Raw genomic sequence first — 26,680 nt, forward strand, 5'->3', positions numbered from 1 at the left:
AAACTCCACATGGGGTTGAAAGGTAATCTTGTATACATCTAATACCACGATATTATAATGTTGCTTTGTTGTTGTTCTTTGCCAGTGACTCATCAGTTTGAATTACAACTGGAACAATTACAGATAACAAACCTGTTTGCTGGTGTATGTGAAAGACACAAAAAACACACATGACCCAAAAATAAAAAGCAGTTTAATGTGGAACAGAGAAAAATCACTGAATATAATTTACCTAAAATGCAAACTACTGCATGTTGTGCAGCTACACGTGGAATTGAAGCTCAGTTTATACAAAAATCAGAAAAAAAATCATCAAAGAACAAAGAGGGCATGAGTTTAGCAATGATGGAGTAACATATGGGAGGAATCATGTGATGACCGATGGGCCACTTCGACCCGTCCTGTGATGGAGCTGAGAAATCTTCAGAGCAATGGTTGCCAGGGGCGCCAGCATCACCTGTCCCAAACAAGGATGATGTGGTTAGAGACTCCAGCACCTGGCTGCCAGATGACACTCATGCATTTCCTCATTAATATTTAAATATAAGCAGGCACACTTGCTTTGTATATGTTTCCCTTAGGCCATATTGTTAGCAAATTTAAAGGTTTCATATCCCTGTATCATGCTGATGATATCCAGCTGTGTGTCTCTTTTTAGTCTGATGAGACTGACAGCCAATAAGGATTGGATGGCTCACAACTTTTTACAGCTAAACACAGATAAGACTGAGGTCCTTATCATTGCTCCAGATAGCATGGCCTCCAAGGTTGCTCAGTGTATTGGGTCCCTTTTATCAGCTGTACAATACACAATCTTAGGAATCTCTATGTTATATATGTATTTTGATCAACATATCAAATTGTTGACCCGTACATGTTTCTTCCATTTAAAGGGACAGTGTGTAGTACATCTAGTGGTGTGGTTGCAGATTGCAACCAACTGAGTACCCCTCTGCTCACTCCTCCCTTTCCAAGACCGCGGTAACGTGAGCCGCCGAGGGCCTGATATATCTGTCCTGTTTGCCCCAACCGCACAGCACTATCAACACCTCATATAGTCGTAAAATCGTAAGACATGTTTCGACAATTGACAAGATGACAATTATTTATTTTACCTGTGTGTCTTCAAAGATTTGATCCTTCTCATAGCTGTCTATGTAGATCCGAACCGTCGCCCCTTCACTTCCTGTCCCACTGAGTCTGTAGATGATTCGAGAACCATCAGAGAAGATTATCCGCAGACCCTGCAGTGAAAATAGCCCAATACAGACAATGTGAGGCTTTTAGGGGACTGCAGCTGAGTAGCTGTGATGCAGAAAGAGTCCAGATACATAGTGACCATTTGTTACATCACATAAAAACGTCACCATTATAGGAATAGAGCTCAGTGTGTGTAATGTACCTGGTTCCTGGAGATGGTGCTGTCCACCGGGTCTGTGTACTCAAAGTTGTCTGCTTTTTCCACTTGGAAGATTTTGTCCTCTACAGCAAATCTCTGCTTCGCGAAGGACTTGCCGGCGATCATAATTTCCAAATCCTCCATCATCTCACAGGCTGCATCTATGTCTACGTTCTCATAGTCATATCTGGACAAAAAAACAACAGCTATTAATAACAGAATATGTGCTTTATTGTTGCATGTTTGTATGTAGATATTAGGGCTGTCAATCGATTAAAATATTTAATTGTGATTAATTGCATGATTGTCCATAGTTAATCATGACTAATCACAAATTAATCACACATTTTTTATCTGTTCCAAATGTACCTTAAAGGGAGATTTGTCAAGTATTTAATACTCTTATCAACATGGGAGTGGACAAATATGCTGCTTTATGCAAATGTGTTTATATATTTATTATTAGAAATCAATTAACAACACAAAACAATGACAAATTTTGTCCAGAAACCCTCACAGGTACTGCATTTAGCATTAAAAAAAATCCTAACATGGCAAACTCAAGCCCAACAGGCAACAACAGCTGTCAGTGTGTCAGTGTGCTGACTTGACTATGACTTGCCCCAAACTGCAAGTGATTATCATGAAGTGGGCATGTCTGTAAAGGGGAGACTCGTGGGTACCCATAGAACCCATTTTCATTCACATATCTTGAGGTCAGAGGTCAAGGGACCCCTTTGAACATGGCCATGACAGTTTTTTCTCGACAAAGTTCAGCACATAAGACATCACAATGTTACATTTTCATTCACTAGACAGTGCAGAGCTTGAAAGAAACTGTAATGACACATATGTTCCACTAGATGTCAGTCATGTCCTGTTTGTATCTTCTTAACATGTCTCTATATCATTAGTCCACCATCCATCTATATCAGATTAAAAATGTACATTATTTCTACTTGGAAATAACCACTGATTCGTTGTTTTTGGTGGCTTTTGATGGAAGATGGAGTACAACACAGGTGTGTCAACATCTCACCTGGTGAAGTAGTTCCTTCCATATTTGAGCCAGTGGTCCTTCAGGATATCCTCCACACTCTGTCTTCTAGTGGCCAGGATGGACAGCCATGCCAGCACGGCCCAAAGCCCATCCTTCTCACGGATGTGGTCTCCACCTGAAAGAGGATACATAATAAAGTTTACCATGCACAGAAAAGAAAAGCATCATCATTACATTAGAGTCTTCTTTTCCCCCCTACCACTAATTGTTTGATCTAATAACTGGCTGAAGAGATACTGTACCTGTACCAAAGCTCTCTTCTCCACACAAAGACAGTCTGCCAGCATCCATTAGGTTCCCAAAGAATTTCCACCCAGTGGGAGTTTCATATAACTCTATTTTTGTTGCCTTGGCTACTCTGCAGGAAATACAACGAAAGAGTACAGTGAAGATTAGACGCAACAAAATATGACCATTGTTTTTATCAATGTTTGCATGTTTAAATGCAATGATTTAATCTTATTCAAATCTATTAGTGCTGCTTCAGCTTGGAACATCACTGTCTCATTGGTTGTGGCTGTGATGTGAAAGCCAGGCTGTGTTTTTACCTGTCTAAGGCTGCGCTTGTGGGCATGCTGCGGGCGAAGCCTCTCACCCCTGTGTGCTGGAAGTACGGGATGCAGAAGATGTTGTCAGCGATCACAGCCACGGAGTCAGGTGGGGTGACGAAGAAGCCGTGCTTACCGAGGATCATGTTGCGGTCCTAGAAAGCCAGACGGACAGACAGAGGTTAGAAGTCAAGGTTATTTTTATTTTATTACAGAAAATCTAAAGAAAGAGACAAGTAATAGCACACGCACCCCATCGCCATCGAACGCTGCACCAAAATCATACTGCCCGTCTCTCATGCTGTCAACCAGATCTGCAGCGTGGGTGAGGTTCGGGTCTGGGTGTTGACCCCCAAAGTCCTCCAGTGGGACACAGTTGATGGCAGAGTTGGCAGGGCAGCCCAGCTCCTCACAGAGTATCCTCTTCACATACGGGCCTACCACTGGGCAGCACACAGTGATGAGAGAAGACAGGTATAAAGACAATGATGAACTACTGAAGGCAAATATGGTGCTGTACGAAGTGGCACTATTGGCATTATAAAACAGCATCAACAAAGTCAGCTTTTGCTGCTCCGTTTAAAGCAACAATTCAACCGTTTAGGAAATACACTTATTTGCTTTCTTGCCGAGAGTTAGATGAGAAGATCGATACCACTCTCAAATTCTCTATCCAAGCTCTATCACCACAAACAAGTTTTATAACGTGATAATTAGTAATGTGGATATGTTTTTAGAGTGACTGAAATGGAGAGGGGTCAAAATGTATACCCTATAAAAAACAATATGGCCTGTGAAAAGGTGGCGAGGGGGATGTGTGGACTGCTAACATGTTAGATTCAGTTTCAGTGTTTAGCGATGCTCTGAATAGCTTTAGTAACCTGATCATTATGAATCATCATAAAGTCAATAGTTCCTATAACCCCACACCACCTCTCCAAAGTTATATCGAAGCCTGCAATTTCTGTCTTTATATTTAAAAATATATATATACTAATATAAAAATATATATTTAGTTATATAATTCATAAGCACTTGTGTCGATGGAGTCGCCAAAAACATCATGCAATAGTTGTTGTGGTGACTGAGAGGCCAAACAGATTCTTGTGTCATCATATATCTGACCTTAAGCAAACATTTAAGGAACATGAGCCTGATGTTGTTTCTCCTGAGAACCTGTGACTCAGTAAAAAAACAACACCTCATATTGAGTCTGGACTCCTGTGTGCAGTGGTGGAAAGCAACTAAATGCATCAACTCACTGTTGCGTATTGCACTTAAAGGAGCAGTGTGTAGCATTTAGGGGGATCTATTAGCAGAAATGGAATATATTATTAAAAAGTATTTTTTCTCTAATGTATGATCACCGTAAATACGAATCGTTGAGTTTTCGTTAGCTTAGAATGAACCGTTTTTATCTACATACGTAGCGGGTATTCTTCACTGAGCTGACCTCCATGTTTCTACAGTAGCCCAGAATGGCCAAACCAAACACTCGCTCTAAATAGGGCCATTCGCATCCTGGCGGTTTTGCGTATTCCTACACGCTGGGCACATGGGAGAAATTTAATTGGTTGTAATTTGCAACCTCATCGCTAGATGCCGGAGCCGAACCCAGCTGACATTGGGTGAAGGTGGGCTACACCTTAGACAGATCGCCAGTCTATCACAGGGCTGACACATATGGACAGACAACCATCCACGATCACAGTCACACCTACGGGCAATTGAGAGTCAACAATTAATCCACATGTCTTTGGACTTTGGGAGGAAGCCGGAGAACCTGGAGAAAACCCACGCTAACACAGGGAGAACATTCAAACTCCACACAGAAAGGCCCTGATGAGATTACATGCTCTTATTGGTAAATATCCTCTCACCTCCGTGCATGGCATCCAGTCTTATCTTGAAGCGCTTTTCACCGGATAGAAGCTCCTTCAGAGCAGCAAAGTCAAAGATGTTCCTCAACAAGTTGGCGTAGGATTCCACCGAGTCCACAATTTCCACTAAAATGAGAAACAAAATTATATTTCTAATCTATGAATGTACATGCCATTATAAACATTAAAATAAATGATCACTGAAGAATGGCAAAATGTGTCATACAACCAATTCAAATCAGATTATACAATTTTATAAATGTAGCAAGCATCTTCAGGGAAAGATTCACTGATCCGGTCTCCATCCACCATCCCCTTTTTCTCTCATTGCCTCGCTTCTCCTAATTGGACGTGATGGGTGACAGACTAACGGTGCACTTCACCTGTGAAGGGTTTGAACTTGTTCTCCAGATCAAACATCTGTTTGCCCAGCGTTGTCAGATCCACTTGCAGTCCGGGGCAGATGGCAAACTCCTCAATGGTCCTGCTGATCTGAAAGATCTTGTTTGTTATGGCCTCCTTGGCTGGGCCTGTATGCAGGAGAAAATACAATATAACATTTGATATTTGCATGTACTGGTGTACTATACACATTCAGCATACTGGTGATAATATTCACGGTTGTTATTGGTAAAACCATGCACATCTCTTCAATGTGCTTGACCTTTGTCCCAGATTTTATGTCCAGACAAACTCTCACACTTCATCTCATTACTGCGTCTGTGCCACATATCTGACTGAGGCCTTGTTAACTTCTCTCGTAACACTATTTTTTCTCTTGGTCGATGCCCCTGCATGCTTCCTCATCTCCGGTTACCCTACCTCCATTTGCAGTATTGAACTTAATGCCAAAGTCTCCATCAGGTCCACCAGGGTTGTGGCTGGCAGTGAGGATGATGCCGCCGATGGCTTTGTATTTCCTGATCACACAGGAGATGGCCGGCGTGGACATTATCCCGTGGTATCCGATGATCATACGACCCACCTGAGGAAATGTCACACAGGTGTGTGAGTTGGATGGCATTAGGGTGTATCTTAATTTATCTTAGTGGGGGAGGGGAGGGAATACCACTGAGTATCAGGTTTGGTGTGTCATGCTTCTTCCTCAAAGTGGGATTAGACTTTCATTTAATGAACGGCAGTTATGGTGCGTCAAGAGCAAGTTGTATTATGCGTAAGTGCATTTTAAATCCCTCTAACCATCCACCCGAGAAAGCATCAGAAGCTCAAAGGTTATGTAATTTAAACCCTGGGACCACAGGGAGCTCATTACTGGTGCTGGCAAGAGAGTTGAAAACAAAACAGCTTATATGCTTCTCTAGTTGAAGACATCAGAGTAGCCAGGAGCTGCAGCGGTTTTATGGCTGAAAGGCAACATTCATCCATTAATTTCTCAGAGTTATATTGTTTTACTGTTGTATTGCGTTATACCGTCTCTTCTCACTGTCTTGCATTGCTTATGACTCACAGACTGGCCATTTACATCATACTTTAAAGGTACAGTGTGTAGCATTTGGCGACATTTAGTGGTGTGGTTGTAGATTGCAACCAACTAAGAACCCCTCCACTCACTCCTCCCTTTCCAAGACTGTGGTAACGTGAGCTGCTTAGTGCAAAACCACGGTAACGCCGTTCGCCTCGCTCAGAGGCCATCCTTACCATAATAACACTACTTTAGGAGCAACGGAAGTCAGACGGCGGCTGGCGGTACCACGGTTTTGTACTCTGCGGCTCACATTACCGCAGTTTCACAAGCGTATCGGAGAACTACGGTGGCCTTCAGGTAGTAAATAGCGTGAAATGCTCTTTCTAGAGCCAGTGTTTGGTTTGTTCGTTCTGTGCTACTGTAGAAACATGGCGGAGCAACATGGAGGACTCCGTGAAGAGGACCCGATCCCTATGTAGATATGAAGGGCTCATTCTAAGCTAACGAAAACACAACGGTTCTAAGTTAAAGGTGTCTAAGGGGTTCCAACTTACACAGGACTTTCAAGCAGGAGACTGGTGTGGTATGGAAGTTACGTTAGTGACGTTTGTCCCGTGTTTGTCACACGTTTGTTAGTGACGTCTGTGATGTGTTTTCCATACTTATGTTGCATTGTTTCTGTACGTATTTTACTTAGTTTACGTACTTATTTTAAGGCCAACCTTGACATTTTTCCTAAATCTAACTAAGTGGTTTTGTTTTGTTGCCTAAACCTAACTGCAGATGTAACTATAGTTTTGTTGCTTGGCGTACAAATGACATGCGAAAAGCATAAAATGCGTCTTCCTGTGGAATGCCTGGTCTAAAATGGAAAAAATAGAAGAAGAAAAAAAACGATGACTCATTTTAAAGTTAGATTCCTTCAAATTTACATCAAATAGTTTAATACTGATAAGATTTAAATTTTTTCAGCAATGGCTAATGATTTACATTCTGTAATTACTTCTTTATGTATTAGTTTTCATTGTTAGTGACGGAGTCCACCATTCCTGCACTGGATTCAAATTGCCTTTAAACGTATTAGGAATTCACAGGAAACAATTCATGCATGTGATCAAGCATTACTGTTTGTAATTTTATTGTATTGACTTTTGTTGCCTAAACCTAACTGCAGACGTTACCATAGTTTCGTTGTGTTGCATACAAATGACACGAAAAAAGCGTAAAATGCGCCCTCATGCTATGCGTAATGTCCGTGTAATATTGTGCTAATTGTACGCCTTCCCGTGAGACCAGGCTGAACAAATATTAAGAATTTATGTAGGCCTAGAGACCAAAAGTCATGCATGTAAACTTATAATATACTGCAACTTACATGATATATTTATTTTTAATTTATTGAACACTTATTTTATTTGGCTTTTGTTAACATTTGGATTTAACCTGTTAATGTCTGATCTATAACACATTATCATTATAATTCAACTGATTATTATTTTCCTAAATGTGTCAAAGGCTGCAAATTGAATACTAATAAGACATGAGGCTGGTACAACTAATGACAACAAAGGGATAATAACAGGAGACACATACACGCTCACACCCACCTACACAAACACACACTTACCAGCATGCACACACAAACAAACACACGCATGGTGACACTGACCCCGTTGGCAGCTGCCATCTGCACAATAACCCCAATAGCCGTCCTATTGAAGAAGCGTCCGTCTCCCCCCACCACCACCGTTGATCCCTGGCGGTCACGCAGGTCAATGGAGGAGAAGATACTCTGGATGAAGTTGTGTAGGTAGTTCCTCCTGGACTGGAATACGTAGACCTTCTTCCTCAGGCCGTTGGTGCCGGGTCTCTGGTCGGGGTAGGGGGCCGTAGGGACAGTCAACACCTGCAGAGGACTGTCGTCCATTGTTTCAAAATGAGAATCCGACCTAAAGCAACAGCGTAGAGAGCCAGAGCCTGTTGTTCAGAGGGAAACCCCCCGTCAGTTGACATGGGGAACCGTAATGGCAGGGTATAATCTTGACTCCTCCTGTTATTGCACTGGAAGCACAGGGCTACAGTGGTGCTTCTGAAGCCCAAAATAACCTTTCAAACGAATGTGTGTGCAGAGGCAGGGGGGGAGTAACTGAAGACGCTCCTTCACACAAGTGCAGGGAGATCACTGTCAAGGCTGCAGGCCCAGTCACAAAGAAATATGTGTGTGTGTTTGGGAGTGTCCGAGTGGACGTACTGAGATGTTATCAGAGCTTTTTGTCCATCTGTGACCGGCTGCAGCTGCGCTCGGAGTAGTGATATGCAAAAAGAAGGATGACATCTCTCATCGGAGAGGCACTCAGCGCTATTTTAGGAAGGGATATTTAAAGTTAAATGTGTGAACACAGTGTGAGCGGAGCAATTAGAGTCATTAGTAGCACACACTGAATATACATGTGGTTTTAAGAACGGATCTGTTTACAAAACAAGCATAATTTGTCAAATCTAATTATACATGCAGCACAATCAAATCAGAGCGTAAGGTATCTTTATAGAGACAGAACAACACTGCCCTCTAGAGTTTATTCAGGGCTCCAACAACATACTGTAGTACAAAAGAGTTCACAACCTCCCAGTGCAATATCCTGAAGGAAGTTTTAGTATGTGGTAACAGCACAAACATGCTTTAGTCATTCATTTACAAGCCTTTGGCATCAAAACAAAGGTAGTTCAAGGATAACACTACTCTTGGCCAAATGTCTGTTGACATAGAACGACCAGTCTGTGCCTGGCCAACGTCAGAAGCACCCAATCGATGTACAGCCCATAATAACAAACAGGAGGTTACAGAAGTTCGTCTCGAGGGTTTTATTAGGGTTTTCATTATATTTTTCAGTTAAGGATACCCACACCTAAATGAATACTAGCATTATATGAAGTCACCACTTTATTTAAATTAATAAAACATAGCAAATGTATCAAAAATAGAGTATGTAAAGTAAAGATGAGTGTTACCTAAGCAGTGGTCCCCAACCTTGTTTGCCTTATGAACCCTTAAAAATGAAGCACTCAGGATGCCTTGTCACACGAGACACATAATTGTCTATGTAAGCAGCAGTGCAATGCATTCTGGTATAGCGTGGCAGCATCATGTCGGCCGCTCCTCATTTGCATAAAGTTGAGGTCTAGTCTACTTTCTGCAAATCAGGGGCGTCCGCCGTGACTCGCCGCCTCTGGAAACTCCAGAGAAACTTATAAACTAACCGCTGTCGATCTAAAATAAAGACAGGTTCAGAAACTGCATGGCTTACTTCTCGCATAAAATGTTTTCAGAAACACATTTCTGTGAACTATTTTCATAATATAAGAGAAAAATGTTTCCAAATGAGCCGCCATGTTGGTTTTGGTTTGAAAGCTGGGAGCAGCAGCCCACGAAAGCATTCGTCCAATCAGGTGCCTAATGGCAGCCCATTAAGCGTCCAATACTAGGAAGCTAGGCATATAAAAACGCCCCAATGGACACGTACCATGAGTCGATCCACAGAAAATGTATCAACTATTCAGATAATCAAATAATTATTTAAGTAGTTTTCTTAACCAATAACGCCAACAATTCCAACTTCCAGCCTGTCAAAGGTGAATAATCGCTGTTTTTTTTTACTTCTATGATTAGTAAATTGATTTTGGGAGGTTTTGGACTGTGAGTCTGACAAAGCAAGACATTTGAAGACGTCACTTTAGTTCTGGGAAACTGTGATGGACTTTTTTTTTTAATCAATTCATTAAGAATATAATCATTACATGCAGCCCTTGGTACATTTGAATAATTCTTAAGCTGGGCATACACTGTACAATCTTAGAAATGTTTTTGAGTAATTCCTACTCCGGCTCTACGAGTAGATAGTTTGTGATGAAATGGCGAATGCAGAAGAGGTAAACATGCCCGGTATTTCACAAGACAACGAACCACTTAAAAGATAGTCAGAAAAGTCCATTGTGTAGCAGAACTTAGAATGTGACCCCTTCAAGGGGTCCCGCCCCCCATGTTGGGAACCACTGCTGTATACTGAGAGTCAATATGACCCAATATAAAAAAACTGCTCACTTATGGCTGTACGTTTTAATTTCTTCTCCATAACCTTTGACCTCTGAGCTACAGTGAGTGAAGATATATTGTATGCTAACTGCAAACAGTATTTTTTTGATTTCACAATACATGCACATTAGACACTATCCTGGCTTAGGCAGTAATACATTGTTTTGGCTTCCTCAGTTTAGCACACAACAGCACTCAGAATTGTAAAGTGTCCTCTGTGACATTCGGAGGAAGCATCTTCCTCTCTGCTCAAGCCTTCTTAAACCGTGGAGCACTGCCGAGGCTCTCCTGAAGAGGCCGCTGTTAAATGCAGGATTTTCACTGGAGAACGCTGGTGCTGGATCACAGAAAGACACCTGTCTCAAAGGAGGATGAAGTGGAGGAGGTGGCTCTGTAGGACGCCACAGGGTGTACAGAGATCTGGGTGAGCTTGAGGGAGTAAGCAGCCTTTTGGCCCGGCCTCCATTGAATCCCTCTCCTACGCTCTGAGCGCCCCTTAGGCCTCATGTGGAAATATCTCCCATTCAGGTTGGTGTCTACGCAGGCGTTGAACCACCATCCACCTGGAAGATGACAGAAATGATATGTTGTGCGGCTGATACTGGATGACAAGTATTCATTAATCCCCCCCATCTTTGCATCACAAGAGGATAAACATATCTCCCACATGTGTGCACCTGCTGTACCTGTGTAGCTGTGGGCACAGTTGGAGTCCTGGTGGTTGTCGTTGTCCCTGTCCTTGGTGGAGAACATCATGCCCGTTTGGTTGCTCATGGGGTCCGGCAAATCTCCAAACAGATGCGTGAGGTGAATGGTGTAGTTGCTCTCAGGACCATTAAGGTTGAATCTGTATTCGAGGAAGCGCCTGGCCTGTTTCCAGTCTTCCAGCTGGATGTGAAGGACAGAGTTGCCCTGGGCGGCCAGAGAGTGGATCTTCCTGAGGCCGAGCCAAAACTCCCCTGTGAGACAGACATCATTGAGCGGTCAGAGCTGACATGATTTAACAAGCACCTCTGAGAAGTTGACGCCGTTATTAAATAGTTATAAAATTACAAATGTTATGATCGTGATATACGCCAAGTCATTTAGACTTTGGCAGTCGAGAATGAATTCTCAAACATTAAACGGGTAATTGCGTTTAGAGTCTCTTGAACAGAGTAATGTCTCTCACCTTGAAAATCTCCAAACCCGTTTTCATACTTCTCCCAGATTTGATCAAAATTCACTGAACCATCCCTCCTTCGCTGGATGACTGTTGCTCCGTGATCTAAAACGGGAAAAAAAATTGAAAAAATTACAATCAATGCCTCGAGGCTGTATGCCCCCAAGTCAAGGAGCAGTTTACATCAATATCTGTCCAAAATGTCATCACTTCATCATTTTATCCTAGTAGACATGTGTGTGAAATTGTCATAATTAGCATATGAATTCTTGAGTTATGGACAAAAACGTCTTTTGTGAGGTCACAGTGACCTTTGACCACCAAAATCTATTCAGTTCATCCTTGAGTCCAAGTGGATGTTTGTGCCAAATTTGAAGATTTCTGAAATATCACATTTGTTTGATGGCACATTACCTTTGCTCATGTCACAAAAAGCCATGAAGGGCTCCGGTCCGCTGGGTCTGATGGCGTAGACGCCACTGACTCGCTCCCCTCTGTTGAACAGGTCACTGCAGTCTGATGGCAGATCTGTTTAAAAATGACCACAGACATAATGTCAAAGTTGAAAACCGCCCTGCATAAAGATTAGCTGCAAAGTGGTGATGGAGGAGCAGAGAAGTGGAAGTGCTCTTGTGACCGTAAACAGTTCATAGCAGCATTAGCAGGAAAAATGTGTGCAGGATAATTAATTGCTCAGTAAGTGCTGAAACCAGGCATCAGGTATCAAGCCGTATGAATGTGAAGCAGAAAATTGCTTTAAATTGTCGGGACACATTGGTAAATGATGAGCATTGACACAGTAAGATTGAATATATAACCTTTGGGATTGCTGATATACTGTAGGACAAATACAAATATACTAAATCCGGATATCACTCTCAACATTTCCTCATGTTTTATCATCCATCTTACTCATCATGTCGGTGGCGCTGGAAGAGCTGGAGGTCAGGTACGGGGTGAGTGTTGGTGCTTCACTGTTGAAGATTTCAGGCATCCTCTCAATGGTCTCTTGGGTCATTGTGTTGACTGTAAACTGGGGGAAATAGGTAGGGAAAGGCTTTAGCTTGCAGACATAATCCCCAGACTGACCACGGAGAAATTCTACAGATTAAATAGCAAGTCCACACATAATAAACTTTGGGTCTGCAAAAGGAGACATTTTCCAAAGTTTTTGAGATATTTTAACAATATAAATTTTGAGCTGTCAAGACCAAAGGAATGCAAATGTATTATAACACTGACGCACTAGCTGGGATTATTAAACATATGGACAGCTCCTTCATTATGGCTGCACCCTCCTCCAAAGATTTAAAGTCTAAATTATATAGTACAGTACAGTGCCACGACTCCATTAAAGTTTCTTACTGCAGCACATTGAGGATGACAGCTCATTACTCAAAAAGCTGGCAAAATGATCTGAGGAAATGTTCGGAAAAATGCTACTTTAGCACCGCAACAAACTAAAAGGCCTTGTGAGTGGAAATGTCCATCCACTCTGACTGGATGAGGGACTGTATGAAAATGATTTGGGTGAGCAGGCGGGCTGAAACTTATTGAATTTTATAACAAAAAAAAAAGCAAGACCCCCTGAGCAATCATTAATATTTTCTTAGTACCCTCTCCTTGGTAATATTAATGATTAATAAAGAGTTTCCAAGTGAACAGCTGTTACAGCTGCTGAATGAGTGAACTGGGAACCGGCACCAGATCTGTGGCTGCTAATGAACTTGAGCACCGCAATTTTTTTTCCGAACCCCGTATTCCACTTAATGAAAATATATCTGAATTAGATCAGATGATATTCAACGGTGAGGTTCCAGAAGTGAAAATCCCATCCTCATATTCTGAATTTGATTTGATTATTAGGTAGACTTTCCACGAGCTACGAGATTGTGAAACGATTGTATAGGCTCCTGTAAAAGCCACAAGGATATCAACCTTGTTCTAAGAAAAACACGTTTTATTTGTGATGTCATGGAAGAAGTACTACACTACCCACAATCCTAAGTTTGACAGCGATGTCTCTGATTGGTGGAGCTCGCTGTTACCATGGAAATGTATTCCGCACCTGCAAACGTCTAGTGAGGATATGTGCTCATACGCGCTTGTTCATGCTGCTCTGTAGTTTGCTCCCGGATTTCACACCAGGCCAACATGGCGGCTCGTTTGGAAACTTTCTCTTATATCACGAAAACAGTTCACCGGAATGTGTTTCTGAAAACATTTGAGGCGAGAAATAAGGCACAGTTGCTGGTTGCTGAAGCTGTCTTCATTTTAGATCGACAACAGTTAGTTTAAATGTTTTCGGGTGTTTCCAGAGCAGCGAGTCGCCATTCGCAATGGTTTATGGGATTAGTAGTTCCTCCACTTTTAAAATAATTATGTACACTTGTCTTTTTTCCATTTTCCAATGTTTATTTTTTTGCTCAGAATCAGATGTTTTATGGTCATGTGATTCAACTTGTAGCTGGTTGGCTTTGCTCCGTGCTTAAAACTCTTTCTGTCAATGGAGTGAATGAACGGGGAAATTCAGTCCAGGAACCAGTGCCGTTCAAAAAGTGGGTGGTGACTGTTGAGCTCTATGACCTGGTATGTTTGACGTCACGTGCCTCCATGTCAATCAATCCATTACATGAGACCCGAGTTGCGTGGCTGGCGTACTGGAAACATTTCTTCAAGACAGCTTCTAAAGGATGAATATGATGTAACTATTCGATTGTTGTTGTTTTTTTTACAATAAACTCACAAGGAAAGAATGGGTGAGAAAATTTGAAAAGGCCGTCCTCAAGTACATAACCCACCTCCTTCTTGACCCCCTCTCTCCATCTAAACATTTACCTTTTCCTCCAGATTCTTGATCTTAACCTTCTGGTGGTTGAGCTGGTCAGTCTGCTCCCTCACGGCCTTCAGCAGCTCTATGATGCTCCGCTCCTGGCTGTGGATCACCTCCTGATCAGGGAAGAAATCATAGGAACTGTTAAAGGACGGTGTTATTTAATTGTCAATATCACACATAATACTCAGAGTCTGTATTATAGAAGTCTTATGTTTGGAGAGCAAATACAAAACAAAGCGTAAGGATACAAATGCATACTACTTCTTATTAAATAGTGTATTCAAAAGCATATCCTGGCACCTTGTTCAAAGCTTAGATATAATCTATTTTTTAGAAGATTTGTAGGAGAATTGTGTCAAATTTCTTTTTGTGAAGAGAAGAATAAGTTGCCCAAAGAAAAGTTGCCACCCCAGCCAGAAAGAGTTGATGTGTCAGTGTTTTAGTGTTGTGTCTAAATGATCTTTCAGAGGTATTTCCACCTGAGCAACAAGACAAAGTGCAGGTTTCCTTTCTAACATCAGGTGACTCACCCTGAGGCCATTGATCTCCGCCACTTGTTCGCTCGTCACCAGGCCGTGCGACAGGCTGCTCAGCTTCACCTCCAGCCCCTCCACCTTGTTCTGCAAGCTGCTCTTCTCCTGCAGGATGCTGTCCACTTTGGAGTTGATCTCAACAGACAGGCCCTTGATCTCTTCGTTGTTGGCCTTCAGCACCACAGTGGTCTTCTTCAGCTCCTCTTCCTCCTCTTTGATTTCACTGGCGAGCACCGAGAGCTGGTAAAACGAGCGGTCGAAGATGTTGAGCTTCTGGATGATGTCGTTGATCTGTCCCTTCGTCTTCTGCACGAACTCCCGCAGGCTCTGACCCAGCTGGAGGAGGCCATTCGCCAGGAGACGCACATCGTCCAGAGCAGCAAAGCGGGAGCGGGTTTCAACCGGGGCCTCGGGCTGGAGGGCCGGCGGCTCCACTTTGGCACAGCGGGCAGGGACACAGGCAGCAGCCAGGACCAACAATATGGGAATTAGTGTAATTCTCATCTTGTTGTCGTGCTGCTTTCTCCAGTTGTGTGTTGGTGATGTTAGGGGAACAACTGGCAGCCCTCTGCCTCCACTGCGACTGGACAAAGAGTGAGGATCTTTATATACACTGTGTCTGGAGTCAGGTCAATGATTAACCCGTTCATCTGATCAATATCTGCATGGAGGATGCAGTTACCTCTTGCTGAGCGGAGCTCAATTCACATTTCAGTGATTAGTTTTGATATCATCATCAGTTTGAATGTTTATTCAATAATCAAATCAACGGAAAAAGGATTTTTAATGATTTGACAACTTTCATGTTGTAAAATGGATGCATTACAGTGGAGTTTTTCTGCAATACATATGTTGAATTTGCTCTATTTAAACTGAATGTATAACTTGCACCCACCGGGTTGACTTCAGTTAATGTTCTACTTGCCGCTGCAGCAATGATAAGCCACAGTTTAAAAATAAATAAATAACCAATGCACATTCATTTGCACTGACTCTCAGTCATGACAGGGTGACATATGTGTTTTCAACTGACCTTACTTGCGCTCAAGTCACGACTGGTCTCTGTTATTGTCGCGTGGCTGGTTTATTTTTAAACAGGAAGATGACCCGGGTTACGTATAGGATCGATTGCCAAATATGACTTACAAGTTCATGGTTTTGCAATGTTTAGTTTCATCTGCTTTGATCCACTCGTGGAGTAAGTGCAGTGTAGGAGGTGCTGTGCAAGTATAGAAGCATCTAATGGAGTGGTTCAGGGGTGACGTATTTTTATAGGCCAACCAGGAAGTTAGTGGTTCCCTCGACAAAAAGCCAATGGGATTTTTCCATTGGCTTTTGGATTATTTCAGAAAATAAGCTCTGTGGCGAACAAATGATTATGATACTTACATGTTTTGTTCAGCAAGATAATATTCACAAATTATTTTTGAAGTGTGAATGCAATCACTTGAAGTAAAAAGCTAACGTTAGGCTATAAACGAACTACAACACGGTCGCATGAACGCGAGTACAACGAGGCTGTAAAGGCGGATGAGTCGGCGTGATGGCGTTTAGTAATCTCATTCAGCCACTTATTAGCAACCCGCCTTTTTAAAGACACATTAAAGCTTCAAAATTCACGAGTGGGGTAATTACTGGTGTATTTTATATCGTAGAACAAAACATTAAAATGTCTTAAGCTTGTGTTAACCACAGACCTTATTTCATGCATCTAAAAATACATTAAAAAAAACCATTGACTTCCAGACGAGGGAACCGGAAGTGTTAAAATGCTAACTCATTTCCAGGTTTTAGGACTCATTCCTGCAGCACTGTATAGCACCAGGGACCTGACAAAAATGCTACCTGATTCAACATGTTGCATCTTATTGATAAAACAGTTGCTTTACCTCCCTATAGGGAAACACCATAGCCTGCATAAAGGTTGCAACTTTAATTTTCACTCTACGCACACAAAGTGGGAGTATGAGCTGAGATACAACCGCCTATCCACTTAGAGGGATGACCCACGTTCTCCTCTGTTAAATGTTAACTACACATCTGAGAGCAGGGGTTGCATGAGCCCTCCACTGTGTGTTCACAGTAAACACAGTCCACAACCCGGACTTCAGCGCGGGGCCCTGCTCTCTGGAAGGTAAAACGTAAGGGTGCACACACACAGTGGCCCACATTTGTGAAACTTGTGACACTGCAGCCACAGCGTAGCTTCAAAGAGTAAAGGGACGTATAGTAAAGGGGCCATGGGGAGTGCAAGGGGGCGTTGTGTGTGATGAACGAAGGGAGGGGAATAGGCCGGTGATCTACGTATACATGGGTTGGAGGTTGAGCTCATGAATACACATTTGTCTTTGGACATTGTGCTTCCTTTGCTTATTGCAAATACAAACACATGACTAAGAGAACATCAAACCCCTGGTGATGAACTCTCTGGTTTCTCTTCGATGCATTGTATGCCCATATATAGGCAGAGGCCTAGAAGCATGATGAATTGAGTTTTTCTCTACCGCTTTCATCGCCGTCCATCCTCTTCGGTCTGTATCATGCAGATGGTCAATGCCCTGTTTTTTTTATTTAGATTATCTCATCAAAGGGCAACAGTCTGTCCGCCTCCAGAGAGCAGCGGGTTTGTCCCACGTGCCGCAAAGTAGCGTAGGAGTGAACAAAGAACTGTGCTCTCAACACTGGTCATGTCACATGCAAAATTCTCCCAAATTAGAGCAACTCTATTGCAGAGTGACTTTAGAGGTGAGGATGAGGATGAACTCCATCCTGAACAACTCTTCCTCCCACACTCTTTATATCAGGAATTAAACATCCATCCCTCAATTATATATTACTTTTATTTTTTATCATTACCATGGGAGTATCTGACACTATATTACAGTGCATTATATTGCTTATACCACCATATTATAATACTATATTACTACAACATTTATATATTATATTATACGCATGATTATGGTATTCTTTCCATTTCTATTATATATATATTTCATAGTATTATGGGTGCGCGCTTCTGCAACGGACGGCGGCATTATCAGCTGTAACCTCCGTATGAGGAGAAGCGCAGAGCTGCGGCCGTGAGCTAGCCAGTGGGGCACGCTCACATGCATGAACGTGCACCAAAAGGGCCGGCTGGCCGGCTATGTCAACAAAGCATGGAGAAGTTCTGATTACAACACACACAGAGGGAGAGTGACTTCATTCTCTGCTCAGGTAGACATTAGTCTTCTATATCTTTACATAGTAAATAGTTGTTTTCTGCTATATCCATGCTCTAGGTATCAAATTTAGCACATTTAATAACCTTTATTAACTTAAAGGTGCTAAACGCGAATTGAGAACATATCTATTGCCTGCGCACAGCTCTCAACATGGCAACGGCTGGGCCGGCAGCTCGCAGCTAATGGTGCTAACAGCACTAACAATGGCAACAGCCCTTACAGAGCTAACAGTGTTTACCTGGGGGGGAAACAGAGGGTGGGTGCTACGGTTATGCGACGCCGCCGACGGCGTTATCAGCTGTAACAGCCGTATGAGAGCAGTGCAGAGCAGCGGGTCGTGAGCTAGCCAGTGGGGCACGCTCACATGCACTAACACACACTGAATGCACATGTGGCGGGATGGCTATGGCCTCAATCCTAATGGATTATACACAAAATACATATTTCCCACCGGTTTATTTTGTCCTAAAATGATTCTAAATATCAATTTATCAGTCTTGAGCGCACACTGTGATAGTGTATGGTTGTAAAGTTCTGTATGCAAACAGCTAAAGAGAATCTTCAAAGCTCTCTTCATCTACCTCAGGGGCAAAATGAAAGCACTTGAGGGGTTATTTCCTGCCAACAGCAATCAGACTGTACAATGCTTACTGCCTGCTGGAGGGCGCTGAAGCAAGTCTCCTGCAACATCTAGTCAATCTGCAAATTGCTTTGCACACATTGTACACTTTGGACTGATCTGTAAGTCATTTGCCTCTAATATGGAAACATTTCTCTAAGCAATTTTCCTCCTCCTTCCATTAGAACGATATAATGACAGTGACATTTAGAAGAGATGGTAATGCTGTGTCTCTTTCTCTAAACAAACTTAATGTGATTTAGTTTAGTGACATTTTCTTCTGCAGTTTTTTCAGGTTAAATAGACAAATGCAGCAACATAACCCAGTTTAACTCTTACAGTAACTGTTATTGCCCTCTCTGTTTTGTCTTTTGGCTGCTTCTAAAAAAATAGTTATAAAACAGTTGGAATTACTTCATAATACTATTTATCTACCGTAAACACAGACTGTTTACTTGTATATTCAAACTGCCAAAGCCAAATGGATTTTTGTGCAGTTGGCATTATTTGTGGTCAATCCACATTTTCTTGGCTTGTTGTCAGTGAACTGTGATAAACTGTCCAAAGTTTACAAACGGTGTATGAGAACAGCTATATACCATCACCTTCAAGGGTCAAGTAAGTGTCAAAAAAAGACTCTGAAAAATGCTCGAAAAAAAGACGGAAAAATGTCTGAAAAGAAAATTGTAAACTGTCTGAAAAAAAAAGTCTGAAAAAAGTCTGAAAAAGGTAAAAAAAAAAATTATTTGAGAAATGCTGGAAAAAAATGTCTAAAAAAAAGTTTGAAAAATGAAAGTGTAAAAAATGTCCGAAAAAGGTAAAAAAAATGAAAAAAAAGTCTGAAAAAAAAAATTGAAAAATATTGGAAAAAAAGTCTGAAAAAAAAAAAAAAAAAAATGTTGGAAAAGAAAAGTCTAAACAATGTCTGAAAAAGGTAAAAAAAAAAAAAAAAAAAAAAGTCTGAAAAAAAAGTTTGAAAAACGCTGGAAACAAAAAGTCTTAACAATGTCTGAAAAAGGTAAAAAAAAAAGAAAAGAAATGTCTTAAAAAAAAGTTTGAAAAATGTTGGAAAATAAAAGTGTAAAAAATTTTTTACATTTTTTTTCAGACTTTTTTTTCAGACAATTTTTTCGAGCATTTTTCAGACTTTTTTTTCAGACTTTTTTTCGGACATTTTTTCAGATCTTTTTTTTCAGACTTTTTTTCGGACTTTTTTCAGATCTTTTTTCCAGACTTTTTTCGGACATTGTTTTTCAGACTTTTTTTTCAGACTTTTTTCAGATCTTTTTTTTCAGATCTTTTTTTTCAGATTTTTTTTCAGACTTTTTTTTCCAGACTTTTTTTTCGGACATTTTCTCAGATCTTTTTTTTCAGACTTTTTTCAGATCTTTTTTTTCAGACTTTTTTCAGATCTTTTTTTTCAGACTTTTTTTCAGATCTTTTTTCCAGACTTTTTTTTCGGACATTGTTTTTCAGTCTTTTTTTTCGGACATTGTTTTTCAGACTTTTATTTTTATATCTTTTTTTTCAGACTTTTTTCAGATCTTTTTTTCAGACTTTTTTTTCGGACATTTTTTCAGATCTTTTTTTACAGACTTTTTTTTCGGACATTGTTTTTCAGACTTTTTTTTCAGACTTTTTTCATATCTTTTTTTACAGACTTTTTTTTCGGACATTGTTTTTCAGACTTTTTTTTCAGACTTTTTTTCAGATCTTTTTTCCAGACTTTTTTTTCAGACATTGTTTTTCAGACTTTCTTCAGATCTTTTTTTTCAGATCTTTTTTTCAGACTTTTTTTTCAGACTTTTTTCAGATCTTTTTTTTCAGATCTTTTTTTTTCAGACTTTTTTTCAGACTTTTTTTTCGGACATTTTTTCAGATCTTTTTTTACAGACTTTTTTTTCGGACATTGTTTTTCAGACTTTTTTTTCAGACTTTTTTCAGATCTTTTTTTTCAGATCTTTTTTTTTCAGACTTTTTTTCAGACTTTTTTTCAGATCTTTTTTTCAGACTTTTATTTCGGACATTGTTTTTCAGACTTTTTTTTCAGACTTTTTTCAGATCTTTTTTTTCAGTCTTTTTTTCATGACTTTTTTTTCGGACATTTTTTCAGATCTTTTTTTTCAGATTTTTTTTCAGACTTTTTTTTCAGACAATTTTTTCGAGCATTTTTCAGACTTTTTTTTCAGACTTTTTTTCGGACATTTTTTCAGATCTTTTTTTTCAGACTTTTTTTCGGACTTTTTTCAGATCTTTTTTCCAGACTTTTTTCGGACATTGTTTTTCAGACTTTTTTTTCAGACTTTTTTCAGATCTTTTTTTTCAGATCTTTTTTTTCAGATTTTTTTTCAGACTTTTTTTTCCAGACTTTTTTTTCGGACATTTTCTCAGATCTTTTTTTTCAGACTTTTTTCAGATCTTTTTTTTCAGACTTTTTTCAGATCTTTTTTTTCAGACTTTTTTTCAGATCTTTTTTCCAGACTTTTTTTTCGGACATTGTTTTTCAGTCTTTTTTTTCGGACATTGTTTTTCAGACTTTTATTTTTATATCTTTTTTTTCAGACTTTTTTCAGATCTTTTTTTCAGACTTTTTTTTCGGACATTTTTTCAGATCTTTTTTTACAGACTTTTTTTTCGGACATTGTTTTTCAGACTTTTTTTTCAGACTTTTTTCAGATCTTTTTTTACAGACTTTTTTTTCGGACATTGTTTTTCAGACTTTTTTTTCAGACTTTTTTTCAGATCTTTTTTCCAGACTTTTTTTTCAGACATTGTTTTTCAGACTTTCTTCAGATCTTTTTTTTCAGATCTTTTTTTCAGACTTTTTTTTCAGACTTTTTTCAGATCTTTTTTTTCAGATCTTTTTTTTTCAGACTTTTTTTCAGACTTTTTTTTCGGACATTTTTTCAGATCTTTTTTTACAGACTTTTTTTTCGGACATTGTTTTTCAGACTTTTTTTTCAGACTTTTTTCAGATCTTTTTTTTCAGATCTTTTTTTTTCAGACTTTTTTTCAGACTTTTTTTCAGATCTTTTTTTCAGACTTTTATTTCGGACATTGTTTTTCAGACTTTTTTTTCAGACTTTTTTCAGATCTTTTTTTTCAGTCTTTTTTTCATGACTTTTTTTTCGGACATTTTTTCAGATCTTTTTTTTTCAGATCTTTTTTTACAGACCTTTTTTTCGGACATTGTTTTTCAGACTTTTTTCAGATCTTTTTTTACAGACTTTTTTTTCGGACATTGTTTTTCAGACTTTTTTTTCAGACTTTTTTCAGATCTTTTTTTACAGACTTTTTTTTCGGACATTGTTTTTCAGACTTTTTTCAGATCTTTTTTTACAGACTTTTTTTCAGATCTTTTTTCCAGACTTTTTTTTCGGACATTGTTTTTCAGTCTTTTTTTTCGGACATTGTTTTTCAGACTTTTATTTTTATATCTTTTTTTTCAGACTTTTTTCAGATCTTTTTTTCAGACTTTTTTTTCGGACATTTTTTCAGATCTTTTTTTACAGACTTTTTTTTCGGACATTGTTTTTCAGACTTTTTTTTCAGACTTTTTTCAGATCTTTTTTTACAGACTTTTTTTTCGGACATTGTTTTTCAGACTTTTTTTTCAGACTTTTTTTCAGATCTTTTTTCCAGACTTTTTTTTCAGACATTGTTTTTCAGACTTTCTTCAGATCTTTTTTTTCAGATCTTTTTTTCAGACTTTTTTTTCAGACTTTTTTCAGATCTTTTTTTTCAGATCTTTTTTTTTCAGACTTTTTTTCAGACTTTTTTTTCGGACATTTTTTCAGATCTTTTTTTACAGACTTTTTTTTCGGACATTGTTTTTCAGACTTTTTTTTCAGATCTTTTTTTTCAGATCTTTTTTTTTCAGACTTTTTTTCAGACTTTTTTTCAGATCTTTTTTTCAGACTTTTATTTCGGACATTGTTTTTCAGACTTTTTTTTCAGACTTTTTTCAGATCTTTTTTTTCAGTCTTTTTTTCATGACTTTTTTTTCGGACATTTTTTCAGATCTTTTTTTTTCAGATCTTTTTTTACAGACCTTTTTTTCGGACATTGTTTTTCAGACTTTTTTCAGATCTTTTTTTACAGACTTTTTTTTCGGACATTGTTTTTCAGACTTTTTTTTCAGACTTTTTTCAGATCTTTTTTTACAGACTTTTTTTTCGGACATTGTTTTTCAGACTTTTTTCAGATCTTTTTTTACAGACTTTTTTTTCGGACATTGTTTTTCAGACTTTTTTTTCAGACTTTTTTTCAGATCTTTTTTCCAGACTTTTTTTTCGGACATTGTTTTTCAGACTTTCTTCAGATCTTTTTTTTCAGATCTTTTTTTCAGACTTTTTTTTCAGACTTTTTTCAGATCTTTTTTTTCAGACATTGTTTTTCAGACTTTTTTCAGATCTTTTTTTACAGACTTTTTTTTCGGACATTGTTTTTCAGACTTTTTTTTCAGACTTTTTTTCAGATCTTTTTTCCAGACTTTTTTTTCAGACATTGTTTTTCAGACTTTCTTCAGATCTTTTTTTTCAGATCTTTTTTTCAGACTTTTTTTTCAGACTTTTTTCAGATCTTTTTTTTCAGATCTTTTTTTTTCAGACTTTTTTTCAGACTTTTTTTTCGGACATTTTTTCAGATCTTTTTTTACAGACTTGTTTTTCAGACTTTTTTTTCAGACTTTTTTCAGATCTTTTTTTTCAGATCTTTTTTTTCAGATCTTTTTTTAGGACTTTTTTTTTTATATCTTTTTTATTAAGACTTTTTTTTCAGTCATTTTTAAGATCTTTTTTTTCAGATCTTTTTTTTCAGACATTTTTTCAGTTTTTTTTCAGACTTTTTTTCCAGACTTTTTCTGAAAAAAAAATTTGAAAAATGCTCGAAAAAATTGTCTGAAAAAAAAGTCTAAAAAATGTCTGAAAAAGGTAAAAAAAAAAAAAAAAAAATACTGGAAAAAAAAGTCTGAAAAAAAAGTCTAAAAAAAAGTTTGGAAAATGTTGAAAAAGAAAAGTCTACACAATGTCCGAAAAAGGGAAAAAAAATAAATTAAAAAAATGTCTGAAAAAACAATTTGGAAAATCCTCGAAAAAAAAGACTGAAAAATGTCTGAAAAAAGTTTGGAAAATGCTGGAAAAAAAGACTCTGAGAAAGGTATGAAAAAATTTCCGTAAAGAAAGTCTAAAAAATGTCCCAAAAAAAGTCTGAAAAATGTCTGAAAGTTAGTTAGTAGATGATTTTTAGAAATTGATAGTGACTTGTCAATAAACACATGACTTACATGGACATTGACCTTAATTGACAGATTTGACTGAGAAAAGGAACTATTTCTGTCTTTAATTAGGTTTTTTACATGCTCCACACATTTCTGTACCTAATACCTGAATACTGTTTTTTTTAAATGACTTGTATGACACAAATCAGCTAGTGAATTACACCATTCTTAAACATCTGCTTAATGTAGCCTCAGCTTTAACCTACAGTAAACTCTAACAGTAATACTGAAAGATTTATAGCCTGCAGCTGACATCTAGATTCCAATGAAATCCAGCTGCTTTACTTACTATAAGACTTCTGCATCTTTCATTTCAAACAACCTCAGTTGTCAAGGGTCTGTGTCCTTCTGGTCAGAGGGACGTTCTTGATTCATAGGTCACTGTTACATGACTACTTACACTGTTTCAGTTGGCCAATGCAGCTACAGCACAACCTGTAACTCCCCTGACCACAACCCACAGTTACATAACGTACATCAAATGGGGGGGAAGATGTCGGCTGTGACAGACCTCTAGGTGGACTGAACCACTTTAAACATTTCCATCGGTTTTGTGTTATGTTATTTCAGCTGTCCTTTAAATACCCGACTCCTCAAAGAAATCATTGTGTTTTGTTTTTTTTACTATTAATCAAAGCACTTACATGGATAATGGCTGACTGAAAATACTGGAAAATGTTCTGGATCATTTTGTCAACATAAAACTTCCGTGAACACTTGAAAACCTCCAAAAACGTTTCATGATTTTTGCTAAAAAGAGGACCTGCCTTTTGGCAGTATTTAACTTACCTCCAGCTATACTTTCCACCAGGAGGCAGCTTCCACAAGTAGTCATATGGGAGGAAAATGAATACCCTGCAGCCGGCAAGCCTTGTGCCTCTCTCATGCATTTTATCTTGTGGGCCCTAAACGCCTATTTGCATGAGTTAATAATTAATGACTAATTTTTCAACTAATATGTTAAGCATTTTATTTATACCCCATATTTCCCTTCAGATATGATGCAACTCTAAATCTTTCTCTGAAACTGCCTTCGAGCAGACCGAGATTGTTGCCTCTAGGCCAAGTTTTCTGCAGTATGTGGTCAGTCCGTCAGCAATCCTTTGGTCCAATAAAGACTGTTTTTTCTCTCTCCCTCCTCCGAGTCAAACCACAATCCCTCTCGGAGTCGGTTGTCTGCTTGGGTAATGGAAAAGGAGTATTTCTTGCTAATTCTTGCTAATTCCTTTTCCATCCATGTTAGGGCACAAGGCGGTGGTTGCAGCTCCTCGAGCGGCTCTCCCGCTTCATCAAATCATACACTCGTCATTACCATTTCTTTTAATTTCAAGATAGGCTCAAGTTGGGTGCTGCCAGTAAGAGACTGTGTTAAACAGTTTTCACTGTAAGGCACATATTGTGGGCTGTACATGATTGGAAATACATCATGAATCATGAGGAGACAAACTGAGCTAGTTGCCCAACACAAACATAGACCCAACAAAAATAGATGGAGAGAAAATAAAGAGATGAACTGTAAACATAAGGTATAAAATAAACAGAATGAGAAGGAAAGAAAGAGTCTACAGCCATGCTAGCGGCTCTTTGGGGCTGTACTGTGTGTGTGCTTTGAACTAAATGCTAATGTTAGCATGATAACATGCTCACAATGTCAATGCTATCATGCTGATGCTTAGCAGGTGTAATGATTACTGTGTTCACTACCTCATTTTAGTATGTTAGCATGCTAACATTTGCTACTTAGCACTAAACACAAAATACAGAGGCTATTTTGCATTAAGCCGACTCGCCAAATGGTTTGTTTACCCAGAACCATCTGAGGAAACTGTTTGGAAAAGAGCAGGCACTTCTTGGCAGGTGATTGGATGAACTATCTGTCAATCAAACTCTTGCCGAAGCCAGTCGGGAGAAGAGCGAAAAACATCTTTTCCAGTGAGAAAAACCTTCAGTGTCGTTCTTTACTCTTCTTTCAATGAAAGTTATAACTGATGCTATTTCAGCATCTACGCTAACCTCTTCAGGAGCCGCCATTGTTGTTTAGAACAAACAGTCGCTTCTCTGTGTCACGTCACACACACCTAAGCCACGCCTGTAGCTGCCAGTAGCTCCTCACAGGACATTGATTGGTCTGGTCACTGGCTTACCGGACACAAACGCATTACTTTAAGCCTGACAAGATGGATTTTCGTGTGATAAGGGATCCTGTGAGAATCCGTGCAAGGTAAGTTTTGCGGGTATTTGGTCATAAACCAACCAGTTTTTGGGCAAATTAAAGTTTTGACTTGATGATGGCAATAAATGAAAAGTCAAGGGATCTCCAAAGTCATAACAATTCATCCTGAGGGGGACATGAATGTATGTACCAAATTTCATGCCAATCCACCCAATAGTTATTGAGAATTGTCACATAAAACCACAAATGTGAAGCTGATGGTGGCGTGAGAGGAAAAGCCAGAGAATCACCAAAGTCAGTAGGGTTCATCCTCTGGGCACCATGAATGGATGCACCAAATTTCATTGCAATCAAATAATAATTTTCGAGACATTTCTCTAAAAACCAAAACCTCACAGAGGTGATCACTAAAGTCAGTATGATTCAACCTCTGGGAAAAATGACCGTCT

General features: G+C 39.1%; 2 protein-coding genes across 2 annotated transcripts; both read right to left on the reverse strand.

Annotated features, from left to right (window-relative positions):
* Positions 1-176: 176 nt before the first annotated feature.
* LOC141776782 (phosphoglucomutase-1-like) lies at positions 177-8,694 on the reverse strand. The gene is made up of 11 exons (XM_074650581.1): positions 7,983-8,694; positions 5,710-5,872; positions 5,271-5,417; positions 4,888-5,013; positions 3,260-3,450; positions 3,008-3,162; positions 2,702-2,817; positions 2,439-2,574; positions 1,403-1,586; positions 1,116-1,244; positions 177-457 (listed from the first exon to the last, which is right to left on the reverse strand). The coding sequence occupies exons 1-11, from the start codon at positions 8,238-8,240 to the stop codon at positions 368-370; spliced, it is 1,695 nt and encodes a 564-aa protein (XP_074506682.1). The 5' UTR covers positions 8,241-8,694; the 3' UTR covers positions 177-367.
* A 152-nt stretch (positions 8,695-8,846) lies between these two features.
* Positions 8,847-15,527, reverse strand: LOC141776784 (angiopoietin-related protein 3-like). The gene is made up of 7 exons (XM_074650582.1): positions 14,932-15,527; positions 14,404-14,514; positions 12,478-12,598; positions 11,980-12,093; positions 11,575-11,670; positions 11,090-11,362; positions 8,847-10,966 (listed from the first exon to the last, which is right to left on the reverse strand). Exons 1-7 carry the CDS (start codon positions 15,436-15,438, stop codon positions 10,746-10,748), a joined length of 1,443 nt encoding a protein of 480 aa, XP_074506683.1. The 5' UTR covers positions 15,439-15,527; the 3' UTR covers positions 8,847-10,745.
* Positions 15,528-26,680: the final 11,153 nt, after the last annotated feature.

The sequence above is a fragment of the Sebastes fasciatus genome, chromosome 11 (genome assembly GCF_043250625.1).
Source record: "Sebastes fasciatus isolate fSebFas1 chromosome 11, fSebFas1.pri, whole genome shotgun sequence".
Taxonomy (NCBI): domain Eukaryota; kingdom Metazoa; phylum Chordata; class Actinopteri; order Perciformes; family Sebastidae; genus Sebastes; species Sebastes fasciatus.